Below are 27991 nucleotides of genomic sequence, written 5' to 3' on the forward strand. Positions count from 1 at the left end.
ACGTGCGGACGGTCCCGGCGGGGGCGGGGCGGTGCCGCCTCCGCCCGGCGCTGCCCCGCTACCGGCCGACATGGCGAGGGCCCTGGGGTCGCTGCTCTGCGGGAGCAGCCGCTGGCTCGGCAGCGGTAAGGCAGGCGGGGTGGTGAACGGGAGGCGGCTCGGCTGTTCCTGAGGCGGCGGGAGCGGCCCTCCGGGTCCCGGCGGGGCCGGGCAGGCGCCCCGCCGCGCCGTGAGGGGCTGAGGGGGCTCGTCCCGCCGCGGAGACGTCACCCCGCCGGCGTCTGCCCAAAGGCCCCGCAGGCCTGGGCTGGGCGGGTGGGACGGGAGAGGCCCGGGGGGCTCGGCGTGTCTCCCTCAATGGCCGCCCTCAGAGGAGGTTTGGCGCAGCGCCGGGGAAAGAAGCGCTTTCGGCGTAGCTTTAGGTCCCTTTGAAAGAGGTCACAAAGGCAGAAGTTCTCAGACTCTACAGTTTTCAATCAGCATTTTTGAGACTGGACTCTCATCGATGATTAATTACCACATTAGTGCTGTAAGTGGTTGTAACGGAAGTGACAGTATATGTAATTTATTCCAAGAAACTTTATTCTTAATTCATTTACATTGTAATGTGTTTTAGAAATTGTTTAAAACTGTAGACACTTAAAAATAAACGTGGAGTTCTCAGCATGCAGTGTTAGGGATGCAGCAGGAGAATGTAATTAAATGATTAAAACTAGAGACGGGTCGATTCAGATTGGACGTTATGAAGTTCTTCACCGTGAAGGTGGTGAGGCACTGGCCCAGGTTGCCCAGAGAAGCTGTGGATGCCCCATCCCTGGAGGTGTTCAAGGCCAGGCTGGATGGGGCTTTGAGCAGCCTGGTCTGGTGGGAGGTGTCCCTGCCCAGGGCAGGGGGTTGGAACTAGATGATCTTTAAGGTCCCTTCCAGCCTTCACAATTCTGTGATTCTGTGATAACTTTTTCTGATACGTGTTTAATCACACTTGCAGTTAAGTGAAAGGTAGGACAGTGTGATTATTTTAGGATTTTGTAAAGAGGACGGAAGGTGGCAGTGAGAGTTGCCAAGGCCCAGGGCACGCCTTGGCTGCCCTGAGCAGCCTCACCGGGGGCCTCTGCCCGTGCCCACTGCCCAGGAGCCCTGTTTCAGCTCAGCCCCAAGCCTTCAGTCCCTGCCTCAGCTGTGCCCGGAGTATAGCCTTGCCACCAGTCCAGCCTCTGGCCCTGGGTGGACCTTGGACCTGTGTTCTAGCCTTGTCTCCAGCCCTGTCTCTGGCCCCATCTGCTGCTGCTCCTGACTGGACTCCCTGGGTACGCCCTCGACCTGCCCCACTGAGTGGGGCACTCTCAGTGGACCCTGCTTTGCCCACCTTGTTCACATCTGTTGAGTCTATCCTGGTCCTTGAGAGCACTGTGCTGCAGTCACCCTGGGCTTCCGACTCACGTATACATATGTATTTCTATATATTTTGCCTTTACAAAGATGTTACTTAATTATTTTTTCTCCCAAGAAAATCTGTCAGACAAAAAAAACCACCAAAACCTAAGACTTTGACCGTAGCTTGTGTGTTCTCTAAACAAGCTTATTGAGAAACTCTTTCTGTTGTGCGCTTTGATATGTGTTTGATAATTCTTTTACTATTTTGCAGTTGCTTTTAGGCAGCAGAAATGGAAAAGCTCTGTCTCCACACAAGTAAAAATGCCTCCTTGCGATTTTGTACCTGAAAAATACAAAGTAAGTCATATGTATTACACTGCATTTAAGTAAGACTGCATTGCTACATCTGAGTGACAGGCTCATCTGCTATAAATAGTGCATTAAATATGATTATAAAATTTGCTAATTTGGGCAAAACCCAATTCTGTTACAACTACGATATAAACCATAGATGTACCTGTATGACAGTTCTGTAACTTGCTGCTAAATTGTTGATTTGCAAAACTTTAAGGAAGAGGTAAGAGCAGAACAGCGGTCTTATTTCTGAGTTTCAGAGGTTTGTAAAACACTTTATGTGCCAGAATTTGTTAAAATCTTAGTTCTGTGAAAAACTGCTCTAGACAGCTCTGTAATCTACGTGACCCACTACAGCACCATTAGTCTGGATCTTTAGGAAGTCTAAACAGATACTGACTTTTTTATTCCGTTCAGTCCTATCCATATGAACATATGCAGAAGATTCGTGAACAAAATATTTCTCCTTCACTGCGACTGTATTACAAGAAGCCATTGTTGCTGCATCAAGGACATATGCAGTGGTTGTTTGATTATGAAGGAAGAAGATACCTTGATCTCTTTGCTGGAATTGTCACCGTCAGTGTTGGTCACTGTCACCCGTAAGTTTGTTACTGTTTAATTTATACTATAAAATACAGGGAGATACAGATATGTTGGTTTTGTTCTTTGTTAGTCTGTGGCACTGTGAGCCTAAAACCAGAATATAATTCACTAAATATATGTCTTATACTAAGGTCAATTTCCACTACATTTTGAATAGTTCATTAATTTTGTCTATTTGTTCAACTCTCTGGCAAATGTCTGCATTTTCAGAATTAGTAACAGGTAGGTGTGTGCATGTGTGTGTGCACATCTGTGTTGAATTGAATTTCTTTGTCTCTTCTTGTGCTACATGCAGGAAGGTAACTATGGCTACCCAGAAACAGCTTGCTCGCCTGTGGCATACCACTAATATCTACATGCACCCGTCAATCCAAGAGTATGCTGAAAAGCTAACTGCTCTTCTTCCAGATCCACTTAAGGTACTTTGCTTCTGACAGGAGCAGTGGCTGGAGAAAGGGCTGTCTATTTATGAGAAATATCTAATAGAAAAATATTTATTAAATGAGAGCCACAATATCTCTGGAGAGAAAACCTGTATGGGGACTATAAACTGTCAGATAAAGAGAGCATGATGACCCTCAAGGCCTTTGTGTAGGGAGGTGTACTGAGATTTAAATAAATAAACCACATAAGTGTCACATTTCATGTGCCCAGAAACAGTAGGAAAAATATTGTGTTTGCTTTCAGGTAAAATAAACTGGTCATTAAATGAAATTGGGTTAGCAGAAGACTGAAGCTGTCGCAATCTTAAAAATGGAAGGAGAGTTTAAAAAAAAATTAAAAAATGTGAAGCATCTGCATAGTTCAAGCAGGGGAATATCTCAGTTACTTCTGAAAATTAACTTTAAAAGCAGTGACCCTAGAATTTGAGCTGTTTTCAGATCTCGGAACTTGCATTCAGGATATACCCTTAATTCTCATTTGCTCCCAATAAGCAAGCTCTGCTTACCTCTTGTGTTCCAGGCTTGTGTCTGTGTATGTCACTCCTGGTAACTAACATGCGGGGACTCTGTACAGACCTTTTTACCTATGTGAAGGTTATTTCTATTCAGTCAGTCATGCTCAGTTTGAACCAGACACTTTAATTTTTCTTTGAATCGCTGTTCCATCTTAGGAAAACTTGAAGACTCCGACTCTTAAAAATTTTTTGTATTCCCCCTAAGTAGATCAGCTTAATTTTGGTTCTCATCTGTAGCGTATGGGCAACATTAAGTTTATTGCAGTGAAGTCACCTTGTGGTAGTGATAGGTTATAACTCCTAATGTCATTAAGTAACATGGTCTGATGCTGAACTAGGTGGTGGTTGTGCACTGTACTGATCCTAAGCATCCTCCCATAGGTGGTTTATCTAACCAACAGCGGGTCAGAAGCCAACGATTTGGCTATGTTCATGGCAAGGCTGTATACTCGTAACTTCGACATCATCTCTTTCAGGTAATGGTGATAGATCTTCACAAAACTCGTTTGTGTATGTGATCAGTCTCTGTATGCCTAAACCAAGAAATAGTAGAGAACTCTTTAACCCCAGATCTGCTGAGGAGAATGCTATAAAATTATTTTATTTGCCAAAGGGGTGTAAAACAGGACTTGAATATTTGATACAGTATATTAGGATAGTTTGCATAAAAACCACAACCTGCAATTTTTGCTTTTGTTACTTAGAAAAGGGTCTCATCTGTGTGTTTAGGGTAAGCTTTGGTGGATCTGCATTCAGGCTTTGGCAATTGCTACTTTCTTCCTTCATTCCAGTCCTGCAGTGCACCCCTTTGTGAGGGTACAAAGATACCTCTGGAACAGCGGTGCAGTGAACCACAGCGGAGAGCTGCTCTGGCTAAAAGCTAACCTAGCAGAATGATTTTTTTGTTTTGTTTATTTTGCAGCCTTATTTTTCTGCCAGATCCCTGAACCATAGTTCACTGCACAGGTACACAAACAGCTCTTCTGGCATAACAACAGAGGTGGCGCAAGGGTGAGGGCTGTGTAAGCACCACTGTAAGCAGTTCTCTTTACTGTGCATCCCAGGCAGCCTCAAATATTAGAATAAAAGGCCTTGTTATGAAGAGCTGTATTTTTCTGTTATTCTGTTCAGCGGAACATTGGGTGCCCACCTAGCTTGTGTATTCTCATTAATGAACTTTTGATTTATATATAAAACTGGCAGCAAAACACCATGTAGTTTAATGATTGGCAGCATCTGTTGGAGAGAGCAGTAGTTCCCAAGATTCAAAGAACTGAGATGTTTGCTCTGTAGGGCTCAGGTGCTACAGCAGAACTTCATGAGGCACTGTCTGAATTGCTGTTGGTTCCAGTCATTGTTCTATTCTCCTAGCAAACATTACCTCACAGTTTTAATATTTGAGATTTCAGGAAATCAATGCAGATGGGCAGTTATGGATCTTCCAAAACCAGAGCAAAGAATGGCAGTAGGAATCAGTTCTTGTCTTGAGTGTAACAATGCACATTTTCCACAATAATTTGTAGCTCAGAAGCATGCCTTCTTGGAAATAATATTGCTACAGTCTCTTTTTGGAAATGAGTGATGTTCATGTGCTTTGTTTGTTTGCACAGGGGAGCATACCATGGAGGCAGCCCTTACACCCTGGGATTGACATCTATTGGTCTTTATAAGCATGGTGTTGCCAATGGCTTTGGCTGTTCAACAGTGAGATTTTTATTTTATTTTTTTAGTAATGTGGGTAGCTAACAGTTTATTTTAATAATTCAACAATTAGTGCATTTTCTATGCTCAGAGTGCTCTATGGTTACTAACTAAATTGCAGTAGAGCTGTTTCTGCTGTGTAAGAACAAGAGACAAAGTCCCGGTTCCTTTTCTGTATAGTTACTTGTGCTCATTTGGAGTTAGGACAGCCGTAACAGGAATGATCATGATTTACAGTGCTTTATTCATGCTTGGCGCTTGCATGGAAGTCTATGTAAGGTCCAAAATAACAATGCTTAGAGCCCCTTTTCTCAACTTTGTTTTGGCAAGCCTGTGCAAAGCTGCTTTCAGCTGGTCTGAAGTAGATATCCCCTGGAATGAAAAAAGCCCCTGTGTCCCTCATTTCAGCAAGACAGGAGACATACTGTTGAAAAGATACATTGAGGATGAATGGCAATATGTTGTCTCTCTGCCCTTGAGGGGATGGGAGAGCCTCTCTGTCTGCTAGAAACTGCCCTTGGCTACTCTGATCTGTGCTGGTGATAGCTCAGCCACAGCACTGCCTGTAAGAAGGCTCCTTTATAGCAGACTCCCAGCCTGGCTCAATAAATGAGTTGCCTGAAGTCACGCAGCGTTTCATCAGCAGTCAGGATTAGAAGGCTGGAGTTCCTCATTTTCAGGCTGAAATTACTCTGCTAGATCTGCCTGCCTTCCTGTATTTTGCAGATTTTTATCATGCTTTGGATTATTGAAGTGCTATTGGCAGCTCTAAAAATGTTGCTATTACTCTTAGATAACCAAAACTGCTGACTAATTTAAAGAACTAAACAAAGGAAATCAACAATTGAGTGAATAGTCAAAACTTGTTGTTTCCAAAACTTCTGTTTCTGTGCTACTATTCCTTGAGGGCTACATTTGGTATTATTCCACAAGTGTTCTTCAGACCAGTTGCTTGAACTAGGTATGCCCTTAGACTCTAAAGGACTCTTTTTTAGTTTTTTTCTTTAGTTATCCCTAAGTATGGTTAAAACATCTCTTAGGAAGGTGTCATCAAATCTGTAGCTCTTTCTGTTATGCTTGACAGACAATGTTACCAGATGTTTTTCGTGGTCCATGGGGAGGCAGCAATTGTAGAGATTCTCCAGTGCAAACTGTTCGAAAATGCAGCTGTTCAGAAGGTTAGTCAATGACAAAAACTGTTCGGCTTTTAGATTAGAGAATACTAGAGGGCTGTGGAAATAGGTTGTATTTACCTCCTCAAGAAAGGTAGACCTCTGGTTAGGATTTGCGAGGGCAACCAAAGAAAATATTGCAGAGAACCTCAGGCACATGTTTCCTGCTGAGAAAAGTTTTGGGTAGGTGACAACTCATGTTCTTGGGTTTCTTCTTAAAATCCCAACCTTTACTTCCAGCTTTTGTCATGATCAGCTCTGGAAGCTGTGGAACTCAGTTTAGCACAGAAATAGTGATTGGTGCTTTCTGCACCAGTCTGAAGTTTTGACAGCTCTTCAGCTTTTGTTTTGGAATAATATGAATAGTGAGGACAACCTGAACCCAGTGATAAGCAAAAAGTCTTCTATGAAGCAAAACATTCCATACGCAGCACAATGTGAAAGCGCCTCTACAGCTTTCCTGTTAACAGCAATTACAGTAATTTTTTGCCACTGTTTTAAGAGGCACTCTTCAGTATTTTAATTCACATGCATACAAAACAATGGTTTTTTAGCTTTGCTCTCCCTAGTGAATGGGAGCATTAGCTATACTAATTGCTCTGTTCTTCATTTCAGTATTCAGATTGGCAGCTGTATTCTCCAGAATCCTCATACCTGCACTAACCTAACAATTCCTGATCTCTCATGCTGATGCTTATTAACCCCTGAGAAAGTGTCTGCTTATTCCTTCTGCTGATGTAGGTGATTCACAAACATTTTCTCTAACCTACAGCTTACTGACCTGTATAATGTGTATCATCTTATTGTCTGGCACCTTTGCCTTGCTCTTTTGGAAGTGGCATTCCTTAGAGCGTAAATGGTTTAAGAGAAAATAAGGGACTCTCTCCTTTAATGTTTGGCCTACTATTGTGTATTTGAGAGGTGATGTTTACCACGCAGTCAGATGATACTTGTTGCTTAGATGTGTAATTTAATGTTTTGAAGCTAGTTTTTTGTCATTTTAAGTAAATTCCCTTTAAACTCTTTCCCCTGTAAACAGGTGTATGTCAGGCAAACGACCAGTACATTGAACAGTTCCAAGATACGCTGAATACCTCAGTGCCAAAGGCAATAGCTGGATTTATCGCTGAACCAATTCAAGTAGGTGGCTTGCCATTTCTCAATTAAGCTAGCACAATCTGTTTGAAACGCTCAAATCTGATATTCTTTAGCTACATCCTAAACATACTTTTGCTGATTTATATTATATTTAATGCCTTAAACACCTTAAATATTTGAAAGAATGGATGTACCGTCTTAAAATTTCCGCTATTGTCATTGATTTCAATGGAGCTAGAATTTTGCTCATGAAGTTAAATTAAACAGAGAATCATGATTGAACATGCACTCTTCTGCATTTAAATGGCAAGTATGGAGCATGCTGTTGTTTGGTTTCTAATACCTTCTTCCAAATTTCATATTATTTTTTTCTTTACTATTTCTGTAAACTTTAACTCAATTCCCCTTCCACCTCTTCGCAGCCACCTTGTCCACTGTGTTTTTAGCAGCTGTCCAGCAAGTGGTAGCCACAGGATTCATTCTTTGGTGCAATGGGAACATGGAATCTGTGGAATGGGAATGAGCGACCTGAGCAGTAACTTTCTGAAGCAGTTTTGCTGCTGAAGCCAGAAACTTGAGACAACAGCCTTGCTTACCTGAGGGCTGCTGGTATTTTTTCATCGTAGGATAGTCTCATAGTAGAACTCCTGTTTCCTTGTCTGTTCCTGAAGACATTGTCTTTTTTGTCTTGGCAGGGTGTTAATGGAGCTGTTCAGTACCCAAGAAATTTCTTAAAGGAAGCTTATCAGCTAGTACGGGAAAGAGGGGGCGTTTGTATTTCAGATGAAGTGAGTTTTTTTGACGTAAGAGATCTAGAGTTTGGGGTACCTCTGAAAGTCATCTTAAAAGAATTCAAGTGAATGCAAACTGGAAGACTGGAAATAATCTAAATTAAATGCTATACATTTCATAGCTTCAGTTTAACACAATGCATCTTTCCAAGCATAGGACCCTCCTAGTTTTTACTGTTTTTATTCTGCTATGTGGTATTGTGATTTTAGATGCAGGTAACATTAGTAGCAGACATCAGTCCTTACCTTTTGGGAGCAGTAAATTTACACAAATACGCAGCTAATAAATGCCAGCTGTGGTGTGACGTGTCCCAATAACAGTTGCTCTTATGAGTGTTGTTGCATACATTAAATTCTAGAAGGGCATTGATTGCCATGCCTGCGTGAATATATTTTATAAATAGAATTTGCTTAGCTAAAGCTATTCTGAAATAGTAGCAAATGCTTCAAAGTGACAGAAATATATACCTCAAGCATTGCAGTAGTAGAAATCAACAATCATGAGGTTGCAATTTTGAAATGTGATAAGCAACTGCGTTTCCTCTCCCTTTTGAAATGGAAGCTGCAGCTTATTTGTGCGTCTCACCATGCCTAAGACACGGTGACATATTATCTTTCACATGCAAAAAAAACCCCAATTACAATAAATAGCAAAGCCATCTGAATAAGGATCCTAATACAAGTTGACTCCAGATGTAGTTGTAATGAAATGCAAATCAGTAACATAGAAAGACAAGAAAAGCAATCCGTATTGGAAAATGTAAGGAAGTGATGGGCATTTCTCTGGATTTTTCTTTTGAAAGGTACAGACCGGATTTGGACGGACAGGCAGCCATTTCTGGGGATTTCAAACACATGATGTAGTCCCTGACATTGTTACTTTGGCAAAAGGAATTGGCAATGGCTTTCCAATGGCAGCTGTTGTTACAACAAAAGGTATAAGTGTTCTGTTCTGCTAAGGATTAAAATAGAGCAATTACAAAATATACTGTATGATAATTACTTTACTGGAGAGATGTTTGTTGAAACAGCTGCGCTTCATTAATGATCTTCATCTCCATCTGTCTTCTAACAAATGAATTGCATTCTCATTACTCACTTGTTTTACCAAGTGCTGTGCAATACCAGTGCAAAGCTTTATTTAAATGGGGTTAGTTGTGTAACTGAAGCAGGAATGACCATGTGAGTCATTGGTAGAGCTGGTAATAGATCCTGAAAGTCCTCACTAAATTCACCATTTTACTAATCAATATACTGTGAGTATGTAAGGCAGCATGTTAGCCGACCACTTGATAATGTACAAATGACTGTCTGAATCCAGTGAGGAAAATTTGTAGATGTCTGTTTAAGGGGACAACTGACAGCATATGTTAGAAATGTGACTTTTTTGAAAAAGTCTGGGTTTAGCATCTGCCAGACACTATAATTTTGGGAAATAGTCATATTTTGCACATAATTACTTGCATTGCCTCCAGTATAATCCGGGCTGAAGCACAGCAAATTTTACTTAACTGTTAAGTTTAAGCAGATACGTACTGTTACCTAACATAAGGCAACTGTAAGAGTAATCAATGTTCTTTTTCTTTTAGAGATTGCAAGTTCCTTGGCTCAAAACCTTCACTTTAATACATTTGGAGGAAGCCCTTTGGCCTGTGTAGTTGGAGCTGCAGTTCTTGATGTAGGGAGAATGTTATATAAATTTATGTATTCCACACTCTTTCTTGTAGCAAAAGATGAAAAATGTTTATGTTTATTCTTACTGTAAAGTTATATGTGGGCAATTTTTTAAAAAACTGTATAAAATGCATGAACATACGCATGTATTATGCATACATGGCCAGTGTGCCTTATGTGTAGGAAAAAACAAATTCCTGGTTAGTTACATTGCAAAATTTTCATCCCTTTAACATGAATAGTTGTCCACTAATGTTTTCAGAATAATCTTTCATTGTCTCCCTTACATTCTTTACTTTGTTAATAGAAACGTAGGAAAGCACTTTCTCAAAAGCCTTAGCTAACCCTCATCAACTAGGCAAATCCTGAGCTAAACCAAATTTGTTCTCTGGCACATGTGCTTAACAAAATTTTTTTAACTCCACAGCTTTTATGTTATGCCTAAAAAGCCTTAACAACTGTATAGTTAAAAATATTTTTAAGGTCAGAATTCCTTTTTGTAAAAAACAAACAAACAACCCAAACCCTCATGAAAAAGACAATAGAAGAATTTGCAACGTATTTCACCTATTATCCATCAGAAAATCAGTCAGTGGGGCAGTAGATCACATTTTAATTTGTCTTGATCATGGACAGACCATTTTTCCTTTAATCGCGCTTCATTACAGCAGAAGCTGTTTCTACTCATGTTACTTCCCTGAGTGTTTTGAGGTTTTCTTAATCTATTTTATAAGACAGCTGATCATATAAATAAAAACAGTTTGAAAAATCAGTTTACAAATAAGAAAGCCTGAGCCCATGTTTTGGGGGTTTTTGGCTCTGAAGTAACTTGGATCCTGGATCTGAAAAAAGTCCAAGGAGGTTATCAGCATCAGGAAGAATAAAAGGGAAAAGGAAAAGGAAAGGGAAAGGGCACCCACTTTAACTCCTGTAATGGTATTTCTTGTTTTTTTTCATGTGAATGTTCTTAACGCAAATACGAAGTTCATAAAACAGTTTGTTTGTATCACTGCTGATAGCTGCCTGCATGTCAGAACTTTGATTAAGGACAGCAGAGTAGGAAAAAAAAATTAAAACACTCACGTTGTTTCCTAAAAGACTGCCTAATATGCATAGGTGCACCTTGTCAAATGATATTCTTCTCCTGATACGGGATAAAGAATTAAAATATTTCTGGTAAGATTTTGAAAGTCAGTTTGCTGCTCAGGTATTTTTCAGCTATGACTACATGTGAATTACTGGATTACATTTATGGAATAATAAGTAAAATGTGAAAAAGGCCACAGCAACATTAAAATATTATGTTCAGTTGTACTCTGATGCCAGTAGAGGATTGTGAGAGAAGACAAATGTAAGGACCGTAGTAGCGAAGGAACATAGTCTGCAAGGAAGTGAGATAAACGTAATGTGTCATCAAGCTGAATAGGGATTAACCAACTGTACTGGAAGCTTTTCCTGCAACACTGTCACTTGTGCCTCATTTTCACCAGGCTATTGAAGAAGATGGTCTGCAAAAAAACAGTGATGATGTGGGAACATACATGCTACTGGAGTTGGCTAAACTACGGGATAAATTTGAGATTGTTGGAGATGTCCGTGGCAAGGGACTTATGATTGGAGTAGAAATGGTGACAGATAAGGTTAGTGATTTACTTTATTCCTTTCAGTTTACAGTGTCATTGAAAGTTTTATCACATTTTATTTCTGTTGAAATAGGAAGATTTCTATTAAAAAACAGATAGTGAAGTAAGAAAACATTGCGCTAGTTTAATTTGAGCCAAAACATTCCAGCACTTCAAATATTTCACAAGCTTTGAGTAGGCAGTGACTTGTGTACCTTAATTGCATAAAAGCATCTTATAATGCACATAAATTATGCAGCTAATGTTTTCAGCTGGAGATGGGTGTGGGATTTCTTAGGCAGACAGGAATACACATCTTTTTTCATAGAACTAATGTAGAGCATCTATGTGAAGTTTGACGTTCACTTTCCTTAGGACAGTCGCCAGCCTCTTCCAGCTGAAGAGATCAGTCAGATCTGGGAAGACTGTAAAGACATGGGGGTTCTGATCGGACGAGGAGGACTCTACAGTCAGGTACCGAACCTCTGGTTATACATAAAGCTTATTTTCTCTCTTTAGGAACTGCATCCCATTTCCCTCAACCTAAATTGACTTCAGTAAATAAACTAGAAAACGTAGACTCTTAGGAATCAGCTTTGCTTAATTTTGCTTAATTTACAAATTGTGCAGGAGCTATTTGTTTCTTTTCAAGTATGCTGAACTAGCTCTAAGCTTGCAGTTTTCCTTCAGAGGAACAACCTCCCCTAGAAAAGAAATGTTCTACAATGTGTGTAAATTAGAAGAAATCAGCAATATTCAGGTCTGGTAAGTCTTTGCTACTGTTCAGGTTATCACCTGACCTGTCGGCACAGAACAAGTGTAGTTTTGGTATTTTTTTCATTCTGGAGAGCTGGTAACATTCCACCTGGATGCTAATAAAAAAAAAAAGTCATTAATAGCAAGCTCAGCAAAGGAGCACAAAAGTGAGAATTGCATGTGAATGGCCGTCAGCCCACCCAATTGAAGATGCACCATGCTGTACCCCGGGCACTGTGTCACGGGCTTCTTACAGCATGCCAGTTAACAGCGGGGAATTGCCTGTGGGCTGCTCGGGTCAGCAAAGCCTGCAGACACAGAGGAAGCAGCTTCTGTATGTGATAGATAAAGGATGGCTAAAATCAATAGGCCACTGCAGCTGTCACCTCATGGGTTCTTCCACAAGTCACAGACCAGAACACACAGAACCTAACAGGCTGCAGCTCAGAGTGTAGTAAAATCTGATTCTGTCTCACAAAACTGCTGTGTATCTGTGAGTGTTTGCTTCAGTTGGGGCTGTAGCGAAAGACCATTATTCCACTCTTGCTGCATAAAGTCCTGTGATGTGACAAAAAAATTTAAACTGAAAGTTTAAGATTCTTAAGGAAGTTAAATATTCTTGGAAACATATTGTAGATCGAACATTTGGATTTAAGAACCTAAGTTCTTGACAAGTTAAACTGCATATATCCCTTCCTGATCAACATGCATTCAGGCTAGAATTCCCTCACTGAAAGTTAGTATTGTGATTCTTTGATAAGACATTCTCTTAGAAGCCTTAAAAAAAGCATATAACAGCAAATCAGCTGATGCAATGCAAGAGGTTACCACTCTCCATAGATACTACTTTTCCCTGTGGCAAAGCTGCCAGAGGGAACAATACACGAAGATACACCTTTCTTAGTACAAACCATCTAAGGTTTTACACCAGCTCTATCTGGAGTAACAGAGCTGCAAACACAGCCTGCTCTGGCCAGGTCTCCTTTGGAGGCAGCTGGTTTGTGACGAGAGTGGAGCAGGGCATTGGATGCAGTCGAGTCAAAACTGCCCCACTTCAGCGTGCGTTTATCAGAAGCCTCAGTCCCTGCTCTGCTGTTCTCCTGTAATACTATTTTTCACACTTTTGGTTAGATTTTTTTGGGCAGAAGGTGAGTGCTGACCGAGATGGGCTGCTAGAAGCTGTATGCTTTCCATACAATTTTAAGGATTTTTTTTTTTTTTTCCTCTCTCTTCAAGACATTTAGAATTAAACCTCCTATGTGCATTACTAAAAAGGATGTCGACTTTGCTGTGGAAGCATTTCATACCGCTTTACAGAGACACGCGGAAAGAGCAGCTGCAAAACAGACGTGATTTGTTCCCTTGCGTGAGATGCACACAGAACCCCTGATACTTGCCATGCAGACTCCACACTAATCAACACTAGATGAGAAAATCATCGTCTGAAGATTAAATGCTTGTTCAGTATCACAAGAGCAATTGGAGAGATTCAGCGTTTAATAAAGAATATGCTCTAATCTGTTTTGTAAACATACAGTGGAGTTCTACAGTGGTGTCATGGATAAGCTGCACACCTATTGTAGCCTTAGCATAAAAAACCCTGATGGGATTAACTGGGTATCAGATGAAGAGGCAGACACATTCATCTTGCATCTGTGAAACTCATAACAAAACTGGTAATTTTTAGAAAGAGTGACAGCAAATTAATAAAAGTTGTTTTGGGGAAGTACATAGTGTTTGGACTTTATAGCATCCAGAGTCCGCTGTGGGCTGTTACCAGCGGTGCTGTGAAGTGCTTCCTGCTGCTCTGGCCCAGGTCCTTCCACCACAGTGTTTACTGTGGGCTCTGAAACGCGTTTTCACAGAAGCAGCACCCGCTCCCCAATGGCCGAGTCCCTGGCTGCCTTCCGCAGCGGTCACCACTGCTCCTGCACCCACCCCTGCTACCAGAACCTTGCCATTTATATCCAACGCATACATGCATTTGTAAAACACACAAATTATAAAGTATTTGGTTTTATTTAAATAAGAAAAAAAAACCAAACCACTTCAGTCACAACTAGCACTGCAGGGTTAAGTCTGTGAGATTTCACTTACATAAGCATAGTCGATCTCTGCCTGAGCAGAACATCACTGGAGGTTTCAGAGTTAAAACTGTTTACCCTTACTACAAGGATACACTGTAATTACAGCATGAAAAAAAATAAATCTGCACACAGAAGTTGAAAAGTTTCTAATTACAGTGATTATTTTTATCAGGGGGCTCTAATCCAGTCGTCATCATCTCCAAAACATGCTTTTCTTTTCCTCCTGCTGTTTTTGGGATTGCGCAGCACACCCATTAGTCATTTAGCAAAGATGCAAACTCTGGCTGGTGAAGTAAGATGCCGTGTTTCTTTCTTACATAATCACTTTTTTTAATGTTTTAGTTAATTACCTCCAATCAAAAAAATGGTGGTGTGGATGGTCAGCAAGAATTGTACATTTATCATTTCACTGTCATTCAAATTTTAGCATTTGAGACGAGCTGAAACTTTAGAGAAACTTGGTTAACGCAAAATCAGTGAGTGCTTCTGGAAATTTATACTCTAGGGGTTTCCTAAACAACATAGCACAGCCTTGACTGGGCACGGCCTTCTCCAAGTGCATTGACAAGTCCTGCGTAAAATCCACTTCCACTGCAAAATCAAGTGTTATCCCAACTTTTTGTTTTAAAGTGCTGTTCAAGATCAGGTAGATTATGCATTTAAACAGAGGTACAATACAAATTCCTATGTTGTTTTTCATGAGAAATCAAAAGAAAAAAAGACCCTTGGAAATGGCAGAAGAAAAGCCAGTGCTTTTCCATGTCTCGGTGATGTTTGATCTTTAATAGATGATCAAAGCAGCACAGGCCCCTCTAATGGCTACACTCAGCCTATGCTAAGCCCTCTCAAAAGAATAGCAGCAATGCAAGCGTTAAAATAACTTATTTTCGCTGTGCAAGTTCCTACAGGACTACAAGGTGGAGTAGCTTTGAATTACTATTTCCCCATCACCACTGTGAAAGCTGCTGAGACAGTAGGTCTAAGCCAGTCATTAAATGCTCATAAAACCAAAAGAAAGCACAGATTCCTTCACAAGGTATTACTCCTTTTGTTGCATCTTCTTTTTTTTTTTTTTCCCCAAAATTCTCCCATTTATCCCCAAACACAGGTAGTGTGCACCTTTCAGTTTCAGGAGAGTTTTCATGTATGGTTCTCAAGACTGTCACTGTAGCAAAGTTCTACCTGTTTTTACGTTTCTCTTTTTTGTTTCTGGTGTTCACAGCTCCATTTACAGCTGGCGCTTGTGTTGCTTTTGCATGTCCTGTGGCTTTTAGGTGCTCAAACAGTTTATTTCGGGATGGAAATGCAGAGCTGCAGGTTACACAGTGGATGGGAACTTCATTCTACAAGGAGGGAAAAACCAAAATGCTTCACATATGCAATAAACGTAATACACCAATTTCTTGCATGCAGCTTCTCTTAGACAATGAAGTGTGAATAAGCTGTTTGTTTCTATCGCAGATATTCCATTACTGATTAACAATTAAATATTGTTATGTTTTTAAAAAATCACAAGTATAGCTTCTTGAAATTTCAAAGAGTACTAAGCAGAACCAAGAACAACAAAAGACGCCTTGCAAATAGAATTCCAGATAAAGAATACTTTTGATCTGACTTGACTATACACACAAGACTTTGGGCTCTGAGATTTAGTGAATTTCATGTGTCTTAGCTCTAGTTATTGCAAGATTTTGCGCTTTCTGGGAAGCATCGATATTGGGAAAGATGCAAATGGTGCTGCCTGTCACCTGTCTGACGTCAGCAGCTCTGTCTTCAGTTGTTTAATTCCAGGCAGTTGGTTTGAACTGCCTTGGGTACAGAGCTTTACCAACTCTATTAGAAGTCAAATTTAGTCCTGCTCTTCTCTGCAAGGACAAGAGCTGATGTTTCAGTCTCCTAGCTTCTAATAAAATCACAGGGATAGAAATAGCTTTATCATTAAAAAATAAGCAAAAACACTGAAACAGAATTTGTGGATCGGAGGTGATCAACCAACCAACCTTCTTTGTAATAACACGACCACCAGCTTTTAAATAGTGTAAGTAATTTGACATACCGTTGTTGGTTGCTCTGAAGATGCCTTAGCAGGCTTTTTTGCGTCCTTGGCTTTTTTCCCTTTAGGCTTCGTACTGCTGGTAAACAAAGAGAAACCAAGATCAGTGCACAGCAGCATTCAACATTTAAGGGCTTCTGATGGTTTCAAATCATCAGTATCTCTGCGGCTTCCCCCGTTCTGCCTTCACACAACACAATGCAAGTGCTTCCAGCAAAAAAATAAAGCAATGTTATACGATCAGTTGTTGACCTTAAGATTCAGCTACATGACAGATCTGCTACTGATAACTGATGTGGCAGGGATCTGCAGTCAAACGCCACTTCCAAAGTAGATCCCAACACTCCTTGTTTAGTATCACATTTATTTAACTCTGATTTAGTGGAGTAGCCCCCAGTTCACATCGGTGAGTAAATCTAGACGTGTTTGACAGTATCAAATGTGACACAGAATGAGACAGTGACTGCGATATTGCAGGTCAGCGCACCTTTTCACTTCAGTTTTCGCTTCGTTCACTTGGCTGACATCTTCTGTAGCGCTTGTGTCCTCTGACGCAGTACATCTCGGGCCATCATTTACCAACTCCTCTGCCGATCCAGCATCCTTGTCCACGCAGGACACCTCCTTTTGCTCAACTGTTTCTTCATCAGCACTTTTATCAAAAGAGTCCTCATAAGTCTGTCCAAACAGAAGAAATGCAAGTTAACTACTTTAAGTTCATTAGTGATTATGTTTATAGTCTTATACCTCATTTACCTCAAACACGGGTGGGTGGGCAGAACAGAAAGCCATGGACCCTCTTAATTTTACTGTGTGTTTTCAGTGAGCCTGTAACAGGTAAAACCTTAGTTTTCCTGTTTTGAAAGGTGAGGCCACCTGTGATGAAGGCAAGAAACACCAATAAAACAGCTTCTAGAACTATGGAAGAGAAGAATGAAGGTATCTTTTAATTATACACAGGGCTTGTTCTGTTCTGGCTACCATTTCACATTGTTAACAGTGCCTTACTTACAATTTTGCAAAATGTTAATTATTTAGGCTAAAGTTTTTTGTGCCAGACACCTGCGTTAGGATGCATAAGCCAAAATAACAGAGCTGACTGAAGTCAGACAGACACACTGTATTTTCCCTCCCTAACATTAGAAATGCTGGCAGCCTTTTCCATGTACCAGAACACAGCATAGACTTGATACATGCAGTTCGTCAAAAGATCAACTCCTGAGCATGTCTGAAGCAAAACAGCTCAGCTCCCAAAAGCCGGATAATAAATTTGACCTAACACTACAGTAATGCAACTCTGTCACCTCTAGTATCTTTTGCAGAGTCTCAGGTACCTGAAAAAAACTGGCTAATCTATCTACTGTCAGGAAAACAAAACAAAACCCATAGTGATCCCCTGCACTCTGTAAAGTTTGGTAGAGGACAGAGGTGATGTTTCCAGAAGAATCTCTCTGCACAAGATTCCAGCTCACGCTACGCAAGAGTGGCACCTACTGTCTGGGCTGCAGAAGACTTTGTGACCAAACCAATGGAAGAGACGCAGTGCCTATATACAACCTATATGCAACCTATACAGTGAGAACAAGACCTTCTGATTTCAAACTGAGGAGGCAAGAAATGAACAGGAGCCTGATGGCCTGCACAGAAACAAGAAGGTCAAGCGAATACTGACTTGGACTATGCAGTATCAGCTAAAGAGAAGCAAGAAAAATTCAGTTGCCTGAAGGTCTCAGGATACTTTTCTTGAGGATGAGAGATACTGACAGTATGGGAGAGGGCAGAGAATGTGAACACGCAATAGGAGACTAGGGGGGTTAGGTTTGGGGAAGGCAGAAGACCACCTTGGCAAAGGATGGATGAGGCAGGACCTGGTACAGACAACTCACTGGGACAAGGCTAGGATTGAGGTAGTAAGCAGAGAAGAGGTAAGACTTGAAAAGGATCAAGCTTGAGGAAGGCAGACAGAACAGTCTGCTCACTAGGGTGCTCCTGCCACTCAAGCCTGAAACAGCTTGCAGTTCTTGAATGTCACCTTGTTGCTGTCAGCACCGATCAGTTACATCATGCACTGACTCAGATCCTGGAGTACAACAGATTGGCGTTACTTGTGTTTACAATCCACATGAAAGGTGGAACGGATGTGTTCGTTCCAACAACTACAGTGTCACTAGGATGCCAATAATGTGTTAGCTTTTTTGCCCCCCAAGTTAGAGATTAAGAAACAATACATTACACCGACTCTAGCAACCACAGCAGAAAATGACTGCCAATTGAGCTGCTAATGCACTAAGGCCATTGCTGGTCTTTCTGATCAACTCCTTGTATTCTCCCTATCTGCCTGTTTCCGTCTGTTTTCCTTACACTTCAGACTGTAGTGTTTTCAGAGCCAGCACCATGTTTATTAGGATCTGCACAAACAGAACAAAATGAGGCCTATGAGATTATTATCATAAAAGATTATTATAATAAAGTGTAATAAAAATTACTTTGCAGTCAAAGAAGAATTAAAAATATCTGAAGATAATCTTCAAGCTCTGTAGAATTCCAAATTCTCTCTTATTTTTCAGGACAAAAAAAGTTAAGTTAGAAGATAATAAAACTGGGTTGTAAAGTTCCCTGAATATTATTATATGACTACATACCATCATTGTTTTCTGTTTCTTCCTCTGCTTCTTCGAGAGTCTGTAAAGATACGAATTTAAAATTACCTTTTTTTCAAGAAAAAACATAAGCGAGTACAATTTCTAAAAAGGTGTCAAGTTATATTTTTGCTTATCCTTTTCACATGATATTACGGTGACAGTAGTCACAAACAGAAAACTACTCATGCCCGAAATGAAAACAACAGTTCTCCTAAACTACTCATTGCATGTAGTCAAACATTTATTCTGCTCAGAGTGAGATAGCTGGTATCATGCTTTGGCCATTCAAAAAATGAAGTTGTGCAACTTCATCAATTCTGATTTTCAGCACACTCATTTTCTATGTATGCTAGCATCCAACTGACAAAAAGCACCAAAAAAGTACCAAATCAATAAACACTGTCCCTGTCAAAGTTCCCCTGTTTGAAAAATAACAATCACTACTTTTCCTTAATGTGTAACTTTAAGAAGCAGAGAAAATATGAGACTATTATCCTACAACATTTGAATCCAGTCATACTAATGTGTGCATTTTACTGGAACTATGATGCTAAGAAATATTTTAAATTGCACAATTCTGTGAGTTCCATCACAACTATAAGTCATCAGAAGCTCCCTCCCAGGGCCTCCAAGACTTATTAAATCATTAGTCACAATAAATTTAAAACCAATTTAAAGTACTTCTGTTTGGGCATGTCTTCTGTTTCTTCCTCCTCTTTGGTATGTATTCCATTTACATCACCCAAAGACACAGGAAACTTCCCTTCTTCTTGTTCCAGTTGCTGTCGTAGGAGTGCCACCATCTCTCGATGCTTCTTTGATTTTTCGTGATTTTTCATGCTGTGAAGACCAGCAAATTGTTACTGCAGGTAGCTCTGAGCAAACATTGTTATATTTGCATATAAAGTAATAACAGGCCTGTTACCCATCACTACTAAGTACGGAAAATTCTGCCCTGACAATGTCTCTACTGGAAAGACGGCACTGACCATTATGTGAAGTCAAGAAGTCTTTAAAACACATTTTTAAAAAAGTTAAAAACCTAACACGCCCACCCCCAAATCCCCAACCACAAGCACTTACGCTTTCTCAGTTTTTAACAATTTGTCACAAGCAGGGCAGTACAGACCATCAACAAATTCAGCTTCTTCAGTCTCATCATTCAGTTTGTCTGAAGAGATCAGTGGGGATCAGAGAGACAAAGTCAGATGAGCGATTTTTGAGTAAGCTGCTCTTAAAGCCCCAGCAAATAGTCACCACACTGACATTCAATTTCTTTAGTATTACTGACATGCAGACAGATTAAGACCATCTCACCAAATCATACATTAGGGTAAATTAACAGCAGCAGCTCCATGTCTTCTCATGTTCAATGGAGAACACCAGAGAGAGAGAGAGTCTATCCTGGCACGCCTCAGCTGGAGGCGGGGAGCTGCACCACAGTCAGAACTGTGAATCTGGGGCTTTAAGTGCAGTGAGGCAATACTCAGACTGCCACGACTCACTCTAGATCACTCCCCCACACCCCATACCTTCGATGCCTTTTGTCTCCTGTTCCTCTAACTCATCTTCATCATCTGATCCATCTCCAAATTCCTTTTCATATTGTGCCTCCATCTCTTGCAACTCTCTCTCCAGATCTGACATAGTTATCCAGCTCTGCTCTTTATACTGCTCAGCAAGCCTTTAAGTAGAATAATTCAGTAACTTTTACACTGCATCCATGAGATGGGAATTACAGAAACAGTATTATTTAAAAGATAACTTGTTCTTCTCTGATATCTTAGGAGGGAAGTCCTGAACATATTATGATGGAGTAAACAATTGTTTGTAGGGCCTGGAAATTTGAGCAGTTAATTTGTGATGTCAGTGGGCACATCTGTGCTGCAAGTAGAGAGGTATTAAGGTAGGTGGATCCTGCCTGAATTTCAGGCAAGAAATGCTGTGCAGCATGGTCAATATCAAGGCAACAGCAGGGAAGTCAGCTCAATCCTCAAAGCAGTACAGCTGCTTTTACCTGTTGCAAGATCCAAACCCACAAACAATACAGGACCACAAAAGCCACAAGGACGTTACTCCTTGACTCTGTGCTATGGGAATGTGCCAGCCCAGTTTTCCAAATCTAAGTGTGGCCCAAGCTATCAAACAGCAGAATTTTGCCCCAGCTGGTTCCTGGACTCAGACTTATCAAGCCATTTGTCAGTAAATGCCTAACTCTGCTTCATCCTCCCTTCGCGGGGGGAAAAAAAAAGTATGTATAAAAAAATAAATTCTACATAATGCATTTCACATATATTTTAGCTATTGCTATATAATTTTAATAAATATGCAATTGTTTTGCAAGTGCAGTCTTTTGAAGTATTTAAGCTACCTCTTCCCTTTTTCAGGCAAAAAGCTCTTCTAGTTGGAAGAATAAATTGTGCTTACACTCCGGAGATCGCCTCTTCCTTCTACTTAATTTTGGGAAAAATGAAGCATCAAAGAAACGCACTTATTCCAACGAAAGGGTCCTTTCCGAAGAGTTAAAAGGAAAAGGAAAGCTAAATTAATTTTCCCCCACTTTCTTTTTAGCAGGTATCTTTCCAAGACAGATGAAGCTGATCTAAGTCCAGCTTGCCATAGTGCTGTTCTCCTCAACACACACACTTTTTTCTTTAAAGTAACAATAACTATTAAATCTTACTTCCCCAGGTAATTCAAAGCACACTGGATGCTACTAAGCCAGTTACCTGCAGCACACAGATAACTATTCCCTAGTTATCTTAGATCTCTACATGTCGGTACAACGCAAAGGGACTCAAGTTTTAAAAAGGTCAGACTTGAGGCCAAAACTAAAATATGAAATTTTCAAGGATGTTTAAGAGAGCGAGTAGAGTTACTATTAGAGTCTAACTCTATATGGTATCCCCATGGATAGTTTTTCCAAGTTTAAAGGAAAAGATTTGTTCCACATTTACATACTTGGCTTGTTTGAGCTTCTGCTGCTTCCGAAATTCCTCTGCTTTCCTAGTTTTTTCCGCATTTTGTTCTTCTACAAGCTTTCTATGAGCCTGTACTCTTTTATCCCTTTTACGAATAAAGGCTACTAGCTGACGGACCAGTTCATTCCTCTCTTTCCTTGCTTTATCTCTCGTTTTCTTGTTCTCTTTTTCCATAGCTCTTTTCTCCCAGCGGTTTGACGCTTGTCTTGTGTCATATTCTTCTTTCCACGCAAAGTTTTTCTGAGTACAGAAACTCTGCCAATACGCATAGAAAGGGTGGACTACCTGTAAGAAAAAAGTATTTAAAAAGGTCACTTGTTTAGAAGGGGGACAAAAACCACACCAAATAATTCAGCATTTTTATAGCAGTTTTGTATCTTCTGCACAGGCCAGTTTTTACCCAGAGTATAAAGAAATCACACGAAGGTTTAGAGAAACCTCTAATATCATCCTTAAAATTTCAACCCATGCTGCATCAGCAGCCTTCTCTAAACCATTCCAAACTGCAACTTTTAAGAAAAGGTCCCTTGCAGGATTGGACTGTGCTTATGCTAGTGCCCAGTTACTTAGCTTTGCTGGACTTTTCCTGTCAAACTGAAAAGCACCACCAGAATCAGATATGCAGTCCACAAGCAGGCATGTGCACCTGTTATTGCCTAAAAACCGCCATACCAAATTACACCAAAGGTCAGCCATACATTTCCAAAAGCAGACAACAATTACCATAAAAACAGCAATAAAACAAACACATGTACATAATACTATTTCTTCCCACTATATTTTCTCTGCTTCCAGAACAAGAGAGAAATTAACCGCCCTTGATGGATTTTTCTTTCATAAATTTGTTCAGTATTTATTAACACATGTAAATTGTTGGTGTATACAGTATCATCAAGCAGTAACTTGCACGGTTTAACAGGGGCTATGTGTAGATGCTAACAAAACTCCTGTTGTGTAGCAAATTATAAGACTGCAGGTTAAAATCATGCCCTCTAGCTCTCACATTAAAAGTAACAGTAAATGATCTTTCCTTTTCCTCCTTCCTTTTACTATTCACGAGTAAACGCTGGATTAATAAAATGGCACAATAATTTTTTGTTTCCAGTCTCTGTTCCTCTCCAAGTAATTCTTAAACTTCTGCATTTTGTACATTCAGGAAATAAGATATGCCTAAACTCCTTTCTTACACTACTTGCCCCATTAAGCTGCCTTTTTACGACTTACTCCTACTTGCACTACTGCTTATATTTTGGAATTCCTCACAGAAGTATTTAACCTAACAGTTAAATATCTCTGCTTTAAGTATCTCCTCCTCCTTCTGCCACTGGCATTCACGTAGACTACAACTATCAACATCTCAACACTAATTTCTAATGGCATACCTACATGCAAAGGTTCGTGGCTGTGGCCTCTGGCAGGTAAGTCACTACAATTTTTCTCTGCTATCACAAGAACCCAGGTCTGTAATAACCAATAAATATTCATATGTAATCCAATAACCTAAGTGAGACTAGACTCTCTGTCTCAGATTTCTGCTTCAGAAGGGGATATCTTCTGTGCAAAAAGGACGCATGGCCATCAACTGATGATAGGGATCATCCTCCCCTTCAGTAGCTGTATGAGCTAAGGCTTTCCTCCTCCTCAGCCACTACCTGAAATACAGGCACATCTCTGACGTTCTCCAGAAGACTGTGCAGCAGCTCTTGCTGAACTCCCCGGTGGATTTTGTTTTGCCTACTACTTATACTTGGAGCTGATCACTTTTGTTTCTGCATCTAATTGACCTACAAGTCTTCTCCTCCCATGAAGTCTTGTGAAGTGACTTAAGAATATCTTCCCTGTCTGCCTGGCATTTATTGAGCCACCTCTCAAGCTTCTTTTGAATTAACTCAGTAGACTGAACCAGAGAGCGTTCACATCACACATTCCGAAGTCTCTGTAGACTTTTTGTAGCTCCCTTCTAAAACTCTTTTCCCACAATACTCCCACTGAGTAGGTAAGTGGGCACGGCAACGCTGGAATCTTCTGACAGTGTAATCTCTTTGTCTGGATATAAGATAACAGGGATAATGACTTTCCCATTTAACTGAGGCTATTTCCCATAAAATATCCCCATGGATCCCTTTAAAAAAAAGTGAGAATTCTGCTTCCAGAGCAGTGTGATGATGGAGATGTCAAAGCATGCTGGTGTTAGAATTCCATCCATTTTTGGAGTTATTAAATGACAACATAAAAGCTATTTTGGGTCTATAATCTCATCTATCCTGTGGCCTCAAAACAAGTGGTTTCCAAAAGATGTTTTAAAATAACTCCATTGGTAGACTGATTTTCGCTGTTTCAGAGACAGTAAATATCCTCTCCCTGGAAAAAACTTCTATTTGTTAAACCATCCTGTAATTTTATCTGACATTCAAACACCCATTCTGACACTCTTAGTTTGATTTTTAACTTTGTTTCCAACTCCAGCCAAGTTTTGTACCATTGAAGTTACTCATTTTTAAGGTACGTATCAATTTAAATTTCATAAATAATTAGTCATACAGGACAATTCCACTAAATATGACAGGGAGAAGTAACAGACTAGGAGCAGCACTGGAGTACGCTGATACTGTGCAGTTATTCACGGAGAAAGTGCTATTACTTTACTATTTGATTTCAACACAAGAATATTGGTTACCTTAAAAAAAAAAAGATAAGTTTGATAGAACAACAAATAGTTAGCAAACCAGAGGACAAGAATTCAAGTGTTCCCCACCTATTTTCTTTTCTTGCTTCCCAAACGAAAGGATGCAGTATTTTGGACATTAAATCTTACCACAGAATAATTGTAAAGGACAAGATTGTCATAGTGGGAGCTCCCATTGCAGGTCAACCACACATCTCCCATTTCCTACAGGCTGTGTTATGCGGCAAGTGCTATGCAATCCTCTTAAATGAGGCAAGACACTAAATGTAAGTTTCCTTGGCATAATTGATGGTTAGCCCTGTGAAGTGTTTGTCTGACAACTTATACTAAAAGCCTGGATAATAATATAGTCCAACAGGAAATACCAATTTTAATTCAACTAAATATTATGAATCAGAACACAAGCACTTCCTTTACAGTAATGGTCTACAGTAGAAGAAAAGACAGAAGACACATGGTTTTCTATTCACCTCAGACATCAGCAGAAGCCTTTCCTTTGATTCCAGTATGGGACAAAATAATGACTTAACTATGTTACTTTGAGTTCAGATTTACACTTGCTCTTACCGTATCATAGTCACTTTGGGAATACCCAAACATAGGGAATTCTTCGGTACCTTCCTGGGTCATATATTCCATTTCTTCTTTTGCAATCTTTTCAAAAACTTGTCGATAGACTGTAAAGAATCCCTGAAATTAAAAAGAAATTCTGATTCATTTTGTGTGACTTAATAATTGATGTACAAATGCTCAACTACAGTGGTGTATTTTAGAGAATATTACAATTCTGCAACAGCAACTCAAAATCAGGGTAAAGGCCTTGTAAGCTATTGCTCTAGGTAGCAAGACTCTTAACAAATTTCCCATTCTCTCCCATTCCTTTTATTTCCATCTCTTTCATGTGGTCTCTGTCTCTCTCACACATGAAGCTGTCATATTCAAATCTAAACCCAAAAAAGTTTCAGCATGCTGGGGATACTGATATGTTTCTGGTTACACAGGACCAAGTTTTGAGGAAGTTCCAAATACAGAATTCCTTATTAAGTATCCTAGCGATCTCTTTACTTTTTAAATGAAGATGTTACTAACACACTCCTACTATAGTAACCCAAAGACAGATAAGGGTTTTCTCTGGCAAAGGTTTTCCTAATCACCTGGAGCTTTTTAAGTTATGACAAATGTCTTAAAATCTAACAGCGAATTATATTATAGGAAGCACAATTCCCCCAGGCACTGGTATTATATTGCTTTTCTTTAGCCTGAAGCATTCTAGCTTGCTAAAGATATTTCTGAATAAACAGATGGTATTGCAAAGCATTGGAACACTTCACTATATAACATACATAAATAATATACACACGCTCTGTAGTTGTATGGTATAGTTGGAAATCACAAAATCATAAGTAGCTGTTGTGCAATAAGCAGGAATTAAAGCTTGCGTAAACATCCAGCCTAAGTTTTGTCTTAGAAAGATTTGCGGAAGCATTTTTACCACCTGTGCTCAACAATTCCATGCATAACTTTTCAACACTTTTCAATAAATTTAAATTGATTCATTAAAGATAAATTAATGCATTACCTTTTCATCATCTCCGTATCCAGAGTAACAGCTAACAGTGAAGTAGCGCAGCAGATCTAAACTATCATCTTGATAGTCTCCATCAACCCCTCCTTTCTGCAGAGCCTCTCTGTGATTATCATACCTAGGAAAAATTCACAATATCAAGGATGTAGAGACACAGAACACTCCCCAGTGCCGGTAAGCTAACACAGTACACGTATCACCTCAATGTATAGCTTAGCTCAGTGTCTGAAATTTGAGTCTCATATCCAAAGTCTTCAGAGAGGAAAAAGACAGGCTCAATAAATATTCCCTTAGCAGCAATTTCTTAACAGGAAGGTAGCAAACACATTTAGCAAGGTGCTTCAATAAGCAGCAATTCAGAATGGGTAGGTCACTATTTAAATCATCCAACACTTACACACACTCAAAAACCCCAAAATCACACATTAACGTATAAAAACTGAGAAACAGTACTTTCAAGAAGGACAAACTTAGTACAGGTGGTTTGTGGCTGCAGCCCATTTGAAAAACAAGTCACTCAGAACACGTGAAGTAGCAAGCTCTTTTTAAGAGATACGTGTGCACATTTCAAATTAGTACTGTTACAGAAACACGACACTATGTATGTCATTAAGGCTGACCACCCGCAGTCACCAATATCACATTAAACACGTGCATGCACTCAGTGCGGTGCTCCCCCTCTTCCCAGCTCAGGGGGAGGGAGGGCTGTGACTGCAGGATACCGGAGCTAACCTGCAAGCTGCCTCATGCGCGGCGAGGGAGAGATGGACGCCAGCACCGGTGCGTCCCCAGAGGAGAGGAGAGGAGGCCAGCAGTGGTGCGGGACGCCCCCAGAGGAGGCCAGCACTGGCGTGTGCCCAGAGGCCTCCTCAGCGCCCGCTGCCACTTCCCCAGGAGGCTGCAGGTCGCATGGCTCTCAGCCCTTTCAAAGCCCGAAGCAAAGGGGCTGCTTCTGCCCCCGAGGCCCGCCCTGACCAGCCGCGAGGCCCAGCCAGCAGCAAATTCAAAGTTCCTGGATGAGACAGAATTTAAAGCAGTCTTTTCCAGACCGCTACCAGATGAAGGCTGCTCACCAGGCTCGCTCCTGGGGGTCGCTGAGCACATCGTACGCCGCCTGGATTAACTTGAACTGCTCTGCTGCTTCCTCCGCGTTCTCGAGGTTTTTATCTGTAAGACAATTTAACGACGCTGTGAACGACCCAACGCGCCCGCCACAACCGCCCGCCCAACCGCCCGCCACGGCCGCCAGCACCCACACGCTGCCCGGGCGCGGCCTCCTGCCCCGGCTCCCCGCAGGCCCCCGGCGCAGACGCGAGGCTCCCCGGCGCCACCACCGCCGGCCGAGCACCTGCCGCAGCCGCCTGTGAGGCTTCTCCCCCGGCACGCGGGGGCCGGCGGGGCACGGCGGGGCGCAGGTAGGCCGGGCCCTCTCCTCAGGCCTGCGGCCGGGCCGGGCCGGCGCAGGACGGGCGTCGCGGCGGCCGTACCCGGGTGCCAGCGCAGCGCCAGCCGGCGGTAGGCCCGCTTCAGCTCCTCCTCGGCGGCGTCGCGCTTCACCCCCAGCACCTCGTAGTAACACTTCATGGCGGCGGGACGGCGGCTCCGCCTGGGGGAAAGCGCCGGCCGGCCGGCGGCCCGGCCGAGGCAGCGGGGAGAGGCGGGGCCGGCGGCGGCGGCGCAGCCATGAGGCGCCCGGGCTGCCCCCGCCCCGCGCCGGGCGGAGCCAGCAGGCGGCGGGCGGGGCGGGCCCCGCCGGGGAAGGGCGGCTAGGCTGCAGCGCTACAGTCAGCGGGATGCGGGGGTCTGGGTTGATGGCGATGAGACTACGAGTCAGCAGGGTGCCCCGGTCGC

The 27991-nt window shown here is 41.4% G+C and overlaps 2 protein-coding genes across 6 annotated transcripts; one reads left to right on the forward strand and one right to left on the reverse strand.

The window, feature by feature from the left end:
* On the forward strand, positions 1 to 15702 carry AGXT2 (alanine--glyoxylate aminotransferase 2). Of its 4 annotated transcripts, none has more exons than XM_054185614.1 (14): positions 1 to 125; positions 1646 to 1731; positions 2146 to 2330; positions 2630 to 2753; positions 3674 to 3768; positions 4903 to 4996; positions 6078 to 6171; positions 7205 to 7305; positions 7959 to 8051; positions 8858 to 8990; positions 9644 to 9732; positions 11219 to 11368; positions 11726 to 11824; positions 13343 to 15702. In XM_054185614.1, exons 1-14 carry the CDS (start codon positions 71 to 73, stop codon positions 13457 to 13459), a joined length of 1515 nt encoding a protein of 504 aa, XP_054041589.1. In that variant the 5' UTR covers positions 1 to 70; the 3' UTR covers positions 13460 to 15702. The 4 variants fall into 4 exon arrangements, with proteins under 4 accessions (XP_054041589.1, XP_054041590.1, XP_054041592.1 ...); XM_054185615.1 differs by lacking the exon at positions 1 to 125 and adding an exon at positions 353 to 529; XM_054185617.1 differs by lacking the exon at positions 1 to 125 and adding an exon at positions 1061 to 1440.
* DNAJC21 (DnaJ heat shock protein family (Hsp40) member C21) lies at positions 14090 to 27825 on the reverse strand. 2 transcript variants are annotated; one of them, XM_054185613.1, is made up of 12 exons: positions 27628 to 27825; positions 27214 to 27307; positions 26135 to 26258; positions 25123 to 25245; positions 21850 to 22154; positions 20421 to 20572; positions 19972 to 20059; positions 19570 to 19728; positions 18889 to 18928; positions 16734 to 16924; positions 16250 to 16322; positions 14090 to 15536 (listed from the first exon to the last, which is right to left on the reverse strand). In XM_054185613.1, exons 1-12 carry the CDS (start codon positions 27722 to 27724, stop codon positions 15372 to 15374), a joined length of 1611 nt encoding a protein of 536 aa, XP_054041588.1. In that variant the 5' UTR covers positions 27725 to 27825; the 3' UTR covers positions 14090 to 15371. The 2 variants fall into 2 exon arrangements, with proteins under 2 accessions (XP_054041588.1, XP_054041587.1); XM_054185612.1 differs by having other exon boundaries at positions 16250 to 16325.
* Between the last annotated feature and the right edge of the window lie 166 nt (positions 27826 to 27991).

This window comes from Rissa tridactyla, chromosome Z (assembly GCF_028500815.1).
Source record: "Rissa tridactyla isolate bRisTri1 chromosome Z, bRisTri1.patW.cur.20221130, whole genome shotgun sequence".
In the NCBI taxonomy this organism is placed as follows: domain Eukaryota; kingdom Metazoa; phylum Chordata; class Aves; order Charadriiformes; family Laridae; genus Rissa; species Rissa tridactyla.

Coding starts and splice junctions, on each gene's coding strand:
- AGXT2 (XM_054185614.1), top strand. CDS start 71: ATGGCGAGGGCCCTGGGGTCGCTGCTCTGCGGGAGCAGCCGCTGGCTC. Junction 7,306..7,958: donor TTATCGCTGAACCAATTCAA/GTAGGTGGCTTG, acceptor TTGTCTTGGCAG/GGTGTTAATGGAGCTGTTCA. Junction 9,733..11,218: donor TTGGAGCTGCAGTTCTTGAT/GTAGGGAGAATG, acceptor CATTTTCACCAG/GCTATTGAAGAAGATGGTCT.
- DNAJC21 (XM_054185612.1), bottom strand. CDS start 27,724: ATGAAGTGTTACTACGAGGTGCTGGGGGTGAAGCGCGACGCCGCCGAG. Junction 25,246..26,134: donor GATACGGAGATGATGAAAAG/GTAATGCATTAA, acceptor TTTTAATTTCAG/GGATTCTTTACAGTCTATCG. Junction 19,729..19,971: donor TTGTTAAAAACTGAGAAAGC/GTAAGTGCTTGT, acceptor TGGTCTTCACAG/CATGAAAAATCACGAAAAAT.